Consider the following 13,806-nt stretch of genomic DNA (forward strand, 5'->3'; position numbering starts at 1 on the left):
TAAGTGGTCTTCAACGTGTATTTCTCGCGCAAGTGTGCGTTCATCACACGACAAACCGGGTTAATATGGTTTCCATGTGCTCAATTCAATGTTCACGGGTTGGACTTTAAATACCTCGTCTCTTTTTAGCACTGGTACATCATTCGAAATGTTTTCTTTTGACCAAGGATCACACTACACCTGCTCCTCTTCACTACTTCTTCCTCGGGGGCCGGACGGGAACTCCCTGCATCTCGGCCTCTTGTTCGGCCTTCTTCTCCTGGGCGTTGGTGACGGAGGTGGCCTTGTAGGGGATGGGGCCGTAGTTATAGGTGGCGTAATCTACATCAGCGTACTCCATGTCTCCTCCACCCAGGTTGGTAAGGAACGGCTGCCGAACAACATGACAGTTATTAGTTTCAAGATTAAGTTAGAAGAATCAGAAATTACTACGGGGGAAAAATAATTAGGTATACTCAAAGACCTTAAAATAATCGGTTTTTCAAATATACCCTCATCTAATTACGTATTAGCATGTGTACGAGATAATGCAAAAACTAGCTCACCTAATAATTTCAATAAGTTACCAATTTAAATAAAACCTTTGCATCGTAGTCACGTTAGTCGGTCTAGATTTTCTTGCAAGAAATAAAATGAGTTAAGACAATATCATGATTTCTTGAAAAGAACATACTGAGAACTGCATATTTTTTTCTACCCATATAAGATGCTTTTAGAAACCTTTTTCTTGCTATGGATCCCTCACTACAAAGAAATTTATTTGTCACAGGTTTCACTTCCTTGAAAGACTGCTTTTCAACACGAAAATATCCTCTCCCCTTTCTTGACTCAATGGAGTCATGTATGTAGCACCCGCCTCTCCTTGTGTGTCTTTACCAGTCATGTAGCAGCAAGTTAATTATTCTTTACTCGTTAGGATGGTCGAAGATTTCGCGTGTACAACTGACAGCCTTAAGGAAGACGAGGGGTGATGCTTACCATTAGTTTTACTACCAAGACCATTAGTCAAGTCCCGGTAAACAGTTCGTTCACCAGCGTTCTGTCATCTGGTCCCCCATCCCATGAATTCTACCTATTCAATACTTCAATCGGAGAAGAAACATACTAAGAGGCCTTCGGAGAAGAAACATACAAAACATACTAAGAGGCCTGACCACTAGTCGTTCTGGAGCCACGTCTCGGCCTATCCCCAGCATACTTGACGGGACGCAGAACGTTAAGTCAATATGCTAATGTAATTATACACACTGGAAGACTACTATAATGGCAACAAGATTCATCCTAGTCAAATCAATACCCATACATCTGCCCCAGGAATTGTTTTGGAAAATACCGAATAAGAAAGCTCTGTCTAAGGACCTGAAGGCATCCTGCCCAACGAGATTTATCCTTTCCCACATTCCTAGTTGGGATGAAGTCCGACTTATCCAAGAAAGAGGGCTTCACACACTTGGTGGACAGGGGGAATGAACGGGTATAAAGAATGCGTATGAGACGAGTAAGGTCTACCACCCGCTAAAGCCACATGAGGGCATAAATATGCCAATAGCATCGTCAACATCATCTAACTGATGATGTGTTAAATACACATCACTCCGGAAGGTAACACCTCCAAAATCCTCGGAGAAAAAGTATACTGATAAAGCACTGATCAAAGATAAAGACAAAAATACTTTCAAAGCTAGACCGAAATTTTGGTTATTATCTACTAGGGATATAGCTTGGACAAAAAAAAAAAAAAAACCCTTTCGAAACCTGGAAAAGGTATATATATGAACATAAGTATATTGACCACTGTTTACAAAATGGCATCTTAAAATACATACATGAACATCACAAACCTTTTTTTATACGTCGATCTCCTGCCCTACGATAGGACCATTAAACTGGAGGATGGCATACTCAGTGTTGAGATCTCTTCTGTAATGGTTTGGCTGGCCATTACGAGATAAGGCTAGGTCTGCGTACACAACTCCCGGGGCGTATTTCGGGAGATGTGATTGGTTGTTTATGGGCTGTGGGTATGCCACCGAGGCGTGTGATTGGGGACTAGGATATGACGTGGCTGGATGTGATTGGGTGTTAGGGTGTGATGTGGCAGGATGTGACTGGTTCTCCATTCTATGGGGATACGTGGACGATGAATATGGCTGTCGAGAGGATGAATTATACGAAGAGGGATGGGACTCTTTTAGCGATGACGATGATGGGTACTGCTTATATACAGATGGATTTCTTTGGTAATGTGGTGGGTACTGGGATTGGTACTGTGGTTGGTAATGACTGGAGGATGGCGAAGAGGAGGAGGACGAGGAGCTAGGCGTAGGATTCTGTGTCGACCCGTAGTTTGCTGTCTTTCGGTTCTGCAAACAAACCACAAACGCATTCCACTGTTAGTTGGTTAGTCACAGGCACACCAAACGGCTCCTAAACTATAAACACACTAGTTAGTTGAAACAAACTAATTCTTATGCTAAGTTTCCTGTGTCTTCAGTCAGAGTTTAGCAGTAATCTCAGTTTACATGGATTATGAAGTTGTAGAGAATAAAAAGCAGAAACTACGAAAATTCGAAACGAAATGACTCACGTGGCACATAAACAAGAACCGTGGCAACATAGATGCCAGTGCCCTGCTTATGCGTTGAAGAGAAAGAGAGAAAAAACAAAATATTAGAATCGCAGAATGATGGAGAGGAACTATTCAAGAAAAAAAAAAATCATGGATATGGCCCTCACAGCTACACAAACCTCGTCTGGGGGGTTTTCTACTCTAGAAAACATAGCACTGAAGTGTGGAAACCAACGAACAAACATACGTGGGTATATTACAAAGAACGTGACAAAGGTGTGTGTAACGGTGACAAGTCAGTGTCCACAAAACAAAACAAAAAAAACCCGAGTCATAAAACCAACCTCAGGCAGCGTGTGGTGCGGCTGCTCATGCGAAGCGTGATGGTCGTTCCGAGTATCTTTGGTAGGGAGAGGAATATTTTGGTACGTGTGTTTTACCTTCCCGCCACTACCATTACGCGGCGCAGGGGTGGGAAAGGTATCTGTGGTTCCCGTGACGTCACTCGTTCTTGAGTCAGAGGAGGGCTCGTGATTGGTTACTTTAGAGGATCTACCAGGCCGAGGAATACTCTGGTTGTTCGAACAGTCCGTATATATAACGTTGTTGTTATTAGATTCTACTCTAGATGGGGGTCTGGCCAGCACCGTGAGTTTGGAGGTCTGGCTGGACTCGACAATGACGGTGCTCTGGGCTGGTTGCGAGGTTATGGTGTGTTTAGTCTCGGAGGTGAAGTGTGTGGTCTGTTGGCCTGGCGCCAGGGCCTCACCCTCGGCTTGTCTCAGAGGAGACGCGCCAGCATCTTTGGTGGTTGGGACAGTCTGTATGGGAGGCTGTTTGTCGATCATTTGGTGACTCTCCTCACTGTTCTTAGTTTTGCCCTTTCTCTTGTGTCCGGGAAGGCGCATTGAGAAATAGGCAGCTGTCTTAGCGAGGGCACTCTTGGCAGATTTCTCCGACGTGCTTCTCATCGAGCCGTAAGACTCTGAATTCTGCCTCCGTACGCGATTGAAACCCTCCTCGTCTTGCATCTGGTGAACATCCTGGCGGAAGCTCACGTCTCGCCTCCCTGGCACCTTCTGGGAATCCTTAGAGCCCTCCTCTGGGCAAGACTGATTAAGATTGACGTCTTTCCTGCTCCGGGTTGATCCGTAGCCGGAAGATGCCTGCTGGCTCAGCTGGCTGGGAGGACGACTGCCTCCTGCACCTCCCGTGCTCGAACCCAGGGTCTCCGGAGCGTCCTGCTGACCATAGTCACTACACCTTAACTACACACTAAAGAGCTGTTAACTACAATGCCAGGATCAAACCACACTGTACATAATGACTGTTGGAAATTGATAATCACACTACACACATTTAGTGGATGACATTGACTTTTGCCTTTCAATTACGCAAATATACATGATTTGATCCATTTACTAAGCAAACAAACATTCCAAAAAAAGGAAACAAAATAGAAAACAATGCCACAAAGTGCTTCAAAACAAACATACAAGTAAAAGGCATCAAATTAACAGGAACAAACTAATGCAAATAAGTTATATTCATGCAAATCACAAATCACCAGAGTTCTATAATTGCTCAATGGCCACCGAAATGCGTTTCAGCCCTATTGGTTTCCTAATTTAAATTTCTTAATTACATACCATACCGCTGAATATAGTCCTCTCCCAAAAACACACCGTAACACACAAACCAGTAGTTCCTAACTCACGGTGTTGATGAAATGACTAGAAAGCAAAAACCCTTCTCAGTTACTCTAAAAGCCTCCCCCTAGAAAAAAAATAAATATTAAGCTAATGAGGTCTTACCTTAAAGAGGAACAGCTCCCTCCAGACCTCCTACAAGCCTGACAAGTCGGTCATGCCTCTTACACTAAAGTCCAATTAATTGTGACACTTGCAAGTGATTATCCTCATCTTCTGACAGCTGGACAAAACTTACCTTGTTGGGCGGCGGCTGCATCCCATGGAAGGGTAAATTCTCGTAGAAGGTCTGTTTGTCATCGTCGGGTGAGGGAACTCCATTATCTTTTGGACCAGTAGTTGGAGGTTTAGAAGCTTCAGGATCTTAAAACGGCACGAGAGAAGAAAAAAAATATGAGCTAAATTAGTCACATCCTAATTGGTTCTTCTTCTGGCCCTCTTGAGCACGACGGTACGACCCCTGTGCACGACGGTACGATCTTTAAGTACGAAGGCCTGACCTCTGACTCAACCCCTTAAAGGGCCAGGTCAGAGGTTTAACCATGGGGCCTTCATAAACACAAGGGCTGTACCGTCCTCTAGGATAGTATCGTCCTTCTCAAGGGGACGGTGGTGATAACCTGTTTACTCGCTAGTTATGTTTCATATGTTCGGTTGCACACAAAGTTATTATAATCTGAAGCGTTTATAAGCATTACTTGTAGAGCAAGAGTTTTTTTTTTTTTAAATAATTAACCAATGCATTTAAATGCAATCGGCAAGAATGAAAAAAAAAATAAAAAAATAAAAGCTGACATGATAATTTCGTAAATAAAATAATCACACAAACCACTTAATGAAGAGAGTGCAAGACGAGAAGAGAAACACAAGGGACAAACAAACAAACAAACGCCCAAGACTCAGGCACACATTTTGCAGCAGTTACAATAAAAAACAAGTTTGTTTTGTTTTCATGAATCTCGATTTGACATTTTTTTTTTTTTTAACAAAGAACATTAAAAAAAAAAAGGACTTCACAGAGGTGCTAAAGGTGTGACTGGTGGCAAGTAAAACGCTTACTTAATTAAACACTTAACAGGAACATCCAGAGTTTAAAGCAGGAAAAGTAAAAATTAAGCTGGTGGTGCAGTGAAATGCTAAACGCGTCCACAAGTTTATAACTCTCACAGATTCATTTTAGAGCAAAAGGGAAGAGCCAAACATTCATAACATAATATAAAAAGAGGCGAATGTTACGAAATTAAATAAAAGGTAAACTCCAAATTAAGGGAGTTAGAATGGCAACAAACATCTGCTCGCGAACCTCTCTCTCTCTCTCTCTCTCTTTCTCCTTCTTGTGTCAGGGCAAATGCAGTACAGTTCTTTTTTTTTTTTTAAATCCTTGAGTCCGATGGTACGATTCCCGAGTCCTACGGTACGATGCTTGAGCCCCCCATGGGACGACATTTCACCTGACCTCCTTTATAAGGGTCAGATGTCAAGCTATCACACCCAGGGGGTCGTCCCGTCGTGCTCGAGGGGTCGTACCGTCGTACTCAACGGCGAAAGCTACGGTGGCTAACCATTATTCCATTTACGTTGGACCTAACGCAAATAACTGTAAACAAGAAATGCTTTCCTCGCGTTGCATTGTGGGGGTTTACGCGTGTGGGGGACTTAACTCTACCGTCTTTAAAGGCATTGGATTGAGCGGGATAGTATTGTATAGCTGACCTCGTAATGGGAAACGGTGAGCAAAACTTACTCAAACTCGCGATGCAATAGCGGGTCTAAAGGGCCGGGTAATACCTGTCAAATATTTTCATTTGGAGAATATGGCAAATTACATTTTTTGGTTTTAATCATCAAAGTCACCCATGGCGAAATATGAAAAATGTTTTGACGTATCGAATATTATCATGAATTTCTCCTGGTAGGGTCAGAGGGTAAAGACTGTCAAAGACTGATGCGAATTTCTTACAAGAAAAATATCGAGATGGTGTTCGGGGAAGCAGCAAGCCTCTACGAAACTTTTAAAAAGTCCTAACCTAATACCTGACAACTTTATTAATAGCAAGGACTGATCTCACCGTGTCAAGTAAAAAAAAATGAAAGTTGTTACCATGCGAAACTTCACAGTTCCTTAAAAACACCGTACAAGCATATGGCTGTGTGGCTCCCAGCGATTTAAGTCGAAATAACAGTCAAGCAAGAACCAGTCATCCAGTTTTAACACATCTCGAAGAGCACCATCAGGTACAGGTAATGCTGGAAATACACAGAGAGACATAAAACATCCAAGGTATTGCTGGCAAGTGTGTACACTTTAGGCATTCTACAGTGATTTCACTACGGTTGGTAAAGATGGGGAGGAAATTCGTCTCCAGTGACTGCGAGCCTTGGAAAATGCAAATCCGTGCACTGCCTCGAAGAAAAGCATTTCTCCCTCCCCCCCTGTGAACAAGTCATCATGTGCCAAGCAAATGCCAGATCCCCTTGAGTTCCAACTTACTGACTCGTTATTCGAAATCTTCGGGATTATTCTACCAGTGAATGAAGAACTTACATTTTCTACTTTTGTCTGGGTAAATAATTGGTAACTGCTTGGCACATGTTATTTGTCCATCCATGAGATAACAAAAGTACGGCTTAAAATATTCTTGTGGCGTTAACAGTGATGCCTCTCAATCTTAAGATATAATGGACATACTGACTACGGTACGCAGATTCTCTCTTAATCATCAGCCTATAGTTTTAATTCCGCATTTCAAAAACGACTGAGGAATGTGGAAACCCGAAGTTCGACAGGGCGAATTCTAAATCTCAGCTCGGTAGTAGATATAGTAAGTAGATCCATTAGCAACTGTTGGAAGGTGAACAGCGTTACTGGTGGAGCAAAATTAAAACCAACTTTGCTCCTTACTGGAAAAAAAAGGGGCCTAAATGGGAATATAGTCGGTGAAAGACAAAAGGTACACCTTAAAGTACTCAAGACGAACATGAGAGAAAACTTATCAATTACACAGTAGACAAAATTCCAATGACGTGGAGACCTTAATAAAATATATTTTGTCTGTGTTCAAGATCACAATTTAAAAAAAAAAAATGAAGTCCCCTTTCACCTATATGCTAAAGTTCCTGTGTGTGCGTGTGTGTTGTCTTTAATATATATATATATATATATATATATATATATATATATATATATATATATATATATATATATATATATATATATGGGACCTGTGTAACTGCTTCTTGAGCCCTTGTCAAGTTTTGTAGTTGAGGTTTAGAATTCGACCTGATGATCGCTAACAAAGGACACACACCCGGAGGTGGCAGCCTACCTTGACCTGGCTTTTTGCGTTTGCGTCCGGTCGTCGTCGACCCCTCACTGGTGTCTGGCTTGCTCTGAACCACGACTAAAACAGACACAAACAAAATACTGGACATGACACAAGAGACACTCACAGACAAGGCACATGCAGGGTCAATAGGGAGTTATACCTGTGCTAAAATGGGATCCAAAAACACAAGCTACGAGATGACTACTCTGGGGAGAGGGGGGGTCTTACACCTGTATAATTATAGTGGATGGTTAGCACAGGTAAACTGACTTTGGTTACGTGGTGGAAGGGATGAAGAGAGAGACTCTTGGAAACACACTCAATTGATCTTAAGTATCCCCTTTTCCTCTTGGATTTGTTGTTGAAGAATCTTGGGTTACCCTTATTTCAAAAACGTTCCGCATTTTAGAAAAGTCTAAATTATCATCAACAGTTTATGTTAAGAATGTGATTTCCACAAGTAAACCCACGTCGACTTTAACCCCCTTGAGCACGGTATTAGATCAAAACCGTACCACGAGTCGTTTCGTCTAACTTAATGAGTTACACTATATACCCATGACCCTTGTTGTGGATCTTCCACTTTGACTCCCTCTTCATTTCTTCAAACTAGCTTCTGGTGTAAATCCTTTATGACACACACACACACACAAACACAAACTCTCTCTCCCACTCTCTCAACATGGTTCATTGTCATGTAGCTACATTAGTGTTAACATCTCTCTCACCTGCACCCCATCACTTGGTGTTGTACAGAGCTTGAACTATGGAAAGGAATACAATCCACAAGAAACTGGAAGTGAGAATCTACCAGAGCATTAGTTGGTGATTAATCATCATTAGCTACAAGGGGAGGAGGGGCACCAAACTGCCCAGCCTTCAAAGAGAAGAGGCTGTGGTCTTCTAGTAACTGTTGTGACTGGTTTCAGTTGTTACCTTGCATTCTGAACACCACGTTGCTTTTCTTCTCTTTTTTAAGCAATGTTAAGCTTAAGTGCAGTAGAATAATAGTGTGACAGGCCATCATCCATACTGCAGTCTACTGTAGTGCTGGAGGTGCAGGTGTGACATTGATCCAATTCCCAAGAGGGATGCACAGAAGCAAATCTTCTGCTGCTTGAACAGGAAAATTATGCACAACAATGTTTATCTTTCCTTGTTATATAAAAGATGAATCTTTTGTACCACTTTCAAGACTTTTTTTTTACCCTCCTGAGAATTGGACTGAATGAGATGTGTGGGCACTATACTCTACCTAAGATCTTGTTTATATTTTGTTCTATTCTTGTTTGATGAAGGACTTTTCATCTTATTCTTTTTTTTTTAAACATGTTCTCATATCAGCAAAGTTTTTATATACAGGATATACTACGATGCAAAATGTTCACTGTGAAAAATACATCCTAAACGTATATCAGAATGGTCACTAAGTCTACTTGGTACTGGTACATTTTGCACTCGTAGTATGTACGTAGGACAAGTTCATATAAAAGGAACATACCTGAATTCCCCGTGAGAAAGTTTGACGTTACGTCAGAGTCGGAAACAGCACTTTTTGGTCTGTGTTTCGTGTTAGTGTTGTTAGTCGCTGACTTAAGGTGTGAGTGGGCTGTCGGGGAGTGCTTGGAAGTCACCAGGCCCTCCCGCGGATCATCGGGGGAGGTTTGGCGAGGGAGCGTGTGGGGGTTAGTGTGGGGCTTGTGCTTGCGGAGGCTGGATCCTGGGCGTTTGATATCTAGAGTTGGGTACTGCTGGTGGGGGTGGAGAGGGTGCGAGTAACTGGGATGGTGGTTTCCCTGTTGGCTTTGGTGGTTGTTCGCCAAAGGATGCTGGTGGTGTTGGAGAGGGTGATGCTGGTGGTAAGGATGATGATGCTGGAGGTTATGCGTGGGAGGAGGAGGAGGAGGTGGAGGCGGCGGCGGTGGGGCATTGGTCGTGGGGGGAGAAATGGTCGTCATGGTGTTGTTGTTGTGCAAAGGTTTCGAGTCGTCGGTCAGGCTAGTGAGTGAGTTGACGTGCACGTGGACGCCGGGACGGAGTGGCCACTTATGTACTGGTTGGACTGAGGCGGGGGAGAAGGGGTCGGGGCGGGTCGAGGTCCCTTCCGGGCTATAACAGAAGTGGGAGAGAAGGGCCACCAGAGCGCCTTCGTCAACATCAACACATCCACCACACACGACATCTATGAAACTAGAGGAGGCGAAACCCCCGAGGGGAAGCTATCATTTTCGGAAAAACTGAACTCCGTTTTCAACTCAAGGTTAAGTTTTAGGACTCGAAGTCATTATGAGACTATATTACTCTCAACTAAAATAATTCAGTGTAGCTTTATGATAGCTTCCCGAGGATATGCTCCCATATTAACCTATCAGTCACGAATAAATGATGACAAATAATACTATACAATGTGGAAAAAGCCACCTGTTACTTTTAGTGCAAAGCCTTTGCCTTGTGGTGTAGAGAGAGGTATACGACAGTGAACTAGGAGAGTATTTCAGATGAACTAGGGAAGCCGCAAATCAACCTTATTATGCTGTGCACTAATGTGTCCAGAGGGATAAGACAGTACCACAGAGTATTAACTGCAACACGTTAGCGATAAAACTAATCCACAAGAGCAGCCAGTAAATAAATAAATGTAAGCAATCATCATCCATAAGATTATTAAAAAGATTTACGAGTAAAAAAATAAATTAAGCTTAAATCAGGTTGATGCTGCATTTCCCTCTGAACCAACAGAACATAGACTACAAGGATCAACTGAAAGGATGAGATTACCTTGTGCATTGGTAGCTGTACTATCGAAACTTACTCCTTTCCGTAGGTTAGGTTTTTAGGACAGGCAGTAAGTAGGTACGATGCATCAAATGGAAAAGAAAAGAAAAGGAAAAGATAAACTTACATTACGTATTCAAGATGAAAAAAAAAAAAAGGAGTAGCTAAGTATAAATGGGTAAGCGAAAAATAAAGTATGTGAACGAACTTAATAAATGCATTCAGCTGATTTTTCATGCCCATCCGTGTACGCAAGCTGGAAAAGTCTCCGTTTTCTGTCCGGATTTCTTTAAAAATTTCTTCAAATGGCTCATTTCCTGCGCATACGCTCACTTGCAAATAAAACGATTTACTGGTTCGAAACCAATCGCATGACAAATACAGCAGTGAGTTACTGAAGATATTAGCTCCAAAATTATTTTATTAATATATTCATTTTCACTATTAATGAGTAAAGATGGGGGGGGACCTGCAGCTGAGTGGGTGTGGTGGGTCGGGTAAGGGCGACAGGGGAGAGGTGTGGGAGTGAGTTAACGGCTGACGAATATGAGGATGAGGAACACTGGGATACACATGGAAGCGTTGCAACAAGTACGTACACGCACACACACACACGCGCGCACGTACATATGTACACACACGGAAGGCACATACGAAGAAGGACGAGACAAAACACACGGTGGAACATTAGACGAAAACATCCGCCATCCTGCCGAGTGTTGGCTGGGGAAGGGAGAGGGAGACAAACCTTCCAGTTTCCAAAGGTTGGTTGGTCATGGCTCAACAACCTTACTTCAAACTACTCTCTACTCTTAAATATCACGATTAGTTAGAAACAGGGAGGGAGGGAGGGGGGATATATATATATATATATATATATATATATATATATCCAACAGTACGAGGGTTAGGGTATTATCGCTCCCGCATAAGCACGGGTAGCGCTACCTCCCCCAACCACCCGCTGTGAGCCAGCCAGCTCTCCGGCAGGCAGGCGGTGGCGACTGGGCGGCAACAGCAGCAGCAGCGGCGGCAGCCAAATACTTACGGTGGTGGCGACTGTGGGACTTCTGGGTGTTCACGAGGGCACTTCCTTGGACGCGTGCTCGGGAGTCTGCTCTTCGTCCACCTTGTCTGTAACACCCGGGGCCCCAACTCTTAGCTTACACCCAAGCTAGAACTTGTGCTCTTAACACCTGATACGCCATGTGGTGTAGCCCTGAACACCCAAGGCCTACACAGGTGTGTACACGTGCCTACCGATGCCTATATGACAGACACATAACACTTGCGCCACGCAGACAAAACACGGGAGGGGGTCACACTAATAATAAGTAAAAAACATATTCTCCAAGCAGGCAGACGAGGCTAAACCCCCCTTTTTTTCAAAGAAGAAGAAGCCTACGTTCGCACACGGGGAAGGGACTGAAGCCACACAGACAAACGTACATACCTTACCAAAGGTAACGTTTAACACACAACAGCTCACAGCGAGGCGAGAAAACAAAGAGAATACACACACCTCGGCTTTGCTACTTCATTGCAAAAAGGCTTTATACACATATAAAAGTGAAAAATTAATTGGATGCACATTCACGAAAGGAGAGAGAAAAAAATGAGGGAACATCCACAAACAAGTTTTAGTAAAGAAAAAATAATGCAGGTATCAACTACACATCCACAAACATAAGCCGGAAATAAGAATAACAATAATAATAAAAAAAAGTATGCTGCACATTTTGACTGATCTGCTCATCTCGATGGGAAAAACAACATGAAACTCAAGAAGCTGTCATCATGTGGAGAAACTCGGGCAAAAGTTGGTTAGTGATGCACGACTCACTAGAAAAGTACAGTATGGTTCAGTCGTCCTAACATGCACACACACACACACACACGACACACTCTCATCAGATCCCTGTAACTACTACCTTAGTTCGTGCACACGCACACACACACTCCTCAACACTTGCATGAAGAGTGCATCAACCTAAAAGGGTTAGGGGCAACAAGAGGCTAGTCCATCGTCATTTATACGGATTTTCTCCCTCTTTTTATCCAACCGGTGAACTCTCGGATAAGCCCAGCCTCCGTATATATACAGCGTTGGACCAGTGAGGTAGAGGGATGGGGTTAGGTTGGAATGGAAGTAAGATGGCTTAACTGAACAGGTTCATCTCATCAGACTGAGGAAGACTTATTCCCAACTGTACTTAAAAAAATATAATATACGTAATGGATAATAATTATCTGCTGAACGCAAATTTTATAAACCAGTAACTGGTTCTTTTGGATTCATGGTCTTTCGAGAAAAAAAAAATCTATAGGGTACGGTTGGGACGCATGTTTATATTACCTTTCAGAAAAAAAACCAAAAAACAAAAATAACATCATGCTAATTTCATGAAAACGAATACCGGGTTTCTAGCCATTTTTTTTCATTATCGCAGGTTCTAATATATTCTTTGAGCATCACTTTGCTCAACATTTTCATCTAGGTTTTCTTTCAGTCCCCCCCTGCCACTTTTTTTTTTTTTTTTTATCCAAATTTTCTATTTTAAGAGCCTTCATGGTACATAAACGCTTCTCGATCGTTAATATTTTTTTTTTTTGCCGATTTTAATTAGCACACGTTTTCCGTTTGTGTTCAGGGACTGTTCCAGCTCGTGTTGGGAGGTGGGGGGGCGATACATAGTAGTCTTGTTTACCTGATGAAGGGAAGAAGGTGCCAGAAGGTGCTGAGGGAGGGTAGTGGTGACAGAGGGAGGGGAGACAGGGAAAAGGACCTGGAGGGAATGACGGGAGTGAGTTCAGAGAACAGATTCTGCATCGGACGGATTCGTTGGCCATCGGGGAAAAAAACAGCGACGCCGGAGAGCATATAGATTTTTTTTCCTCCCCAACGAAAACAATGACTAAAGCTTCTATTATAAGATCCCTTTCGTGCGTTCTATCGCGGACGATCAGATCGCACTGGTCAGTGAACCGTCTCGTGCAGAATGCCATTCCTGAGCTCGACCCCTAAGTTGCGTGCCTCACGCCGCCCGTTCCGCCTATATATGTATCCACACACACACAAAACCACAGCGCCGCAGAAAGTTAAAGTTTTAATACTAAGGTAGCCCAACCCTACTGACGGACTTGTGTCTATTCCAGTGGCAGCTCAGCGGGTATAAAAAACATTTACGATAACTAACAACTTTTTTTTTAACATTAAATTCCTTAAAACGTACTTAACTGGGGCAATTCGTGTAGCAAACGACAATTAGGCGCCACACAGTTACGATTGTGATAGTAATGGTGATTATGGTGATAGTAGTGGGTGGGAGGGTGGTGATGGTGTGTGGGCGTGGCCAGGAGGCACGGGCGGCTGTGAGGACGCGGGTGGGTGGCGGAGCTTGTTGCGGGCGTGGGTCTGTGGGCGGCA

General features: G+C 43.1%; 1 protein-coding gene across 1 annotated transcript in view; it reads right to left on the minus strand.

Annotated features, from left to right (window-relative positions):
* Positions 1–233: 233 nt before the first annotated feature.
* The window catches only part of nrm (neuromusculin), a 320,350-nt gene continuing 306,777 nt past the window's right edge, over positions 234–13,806 (minus strand). Inside the window, 6 exon segments of the mRNA XM_071684735.1 lie at positions 234–370; positions 1,842–2,363; positions 2,914–3,810; positions 4,517–4,641; positions 7,605–7,679; positions 9,106–9,713. Of these exon segments, the coding sequence (XP_071540836.1) occupies positions 1,848–2,363; positions 2,914–3,810; positions 4,517–4,641; positions 7,605–7,679; positions 9,106–9,713 (2,221 nt within the window). The 3' untranslated portion in view covers positions 234–370; positions 1,842–1,847.

Source organism: Panulirus ornatus, chromosome 38 (assembly GCF_036320965.1).
Source record: "Panulirus ornatus isolate Po-2019 chromosome 38, ASM3632096v1, whole genome shotgun sequence".
NCBI lineage: Eukaryota > Metazoa > Arthropoda > Malacostraca > Decapoda > Palinuridae > Panulirus > Panulirus ornatus.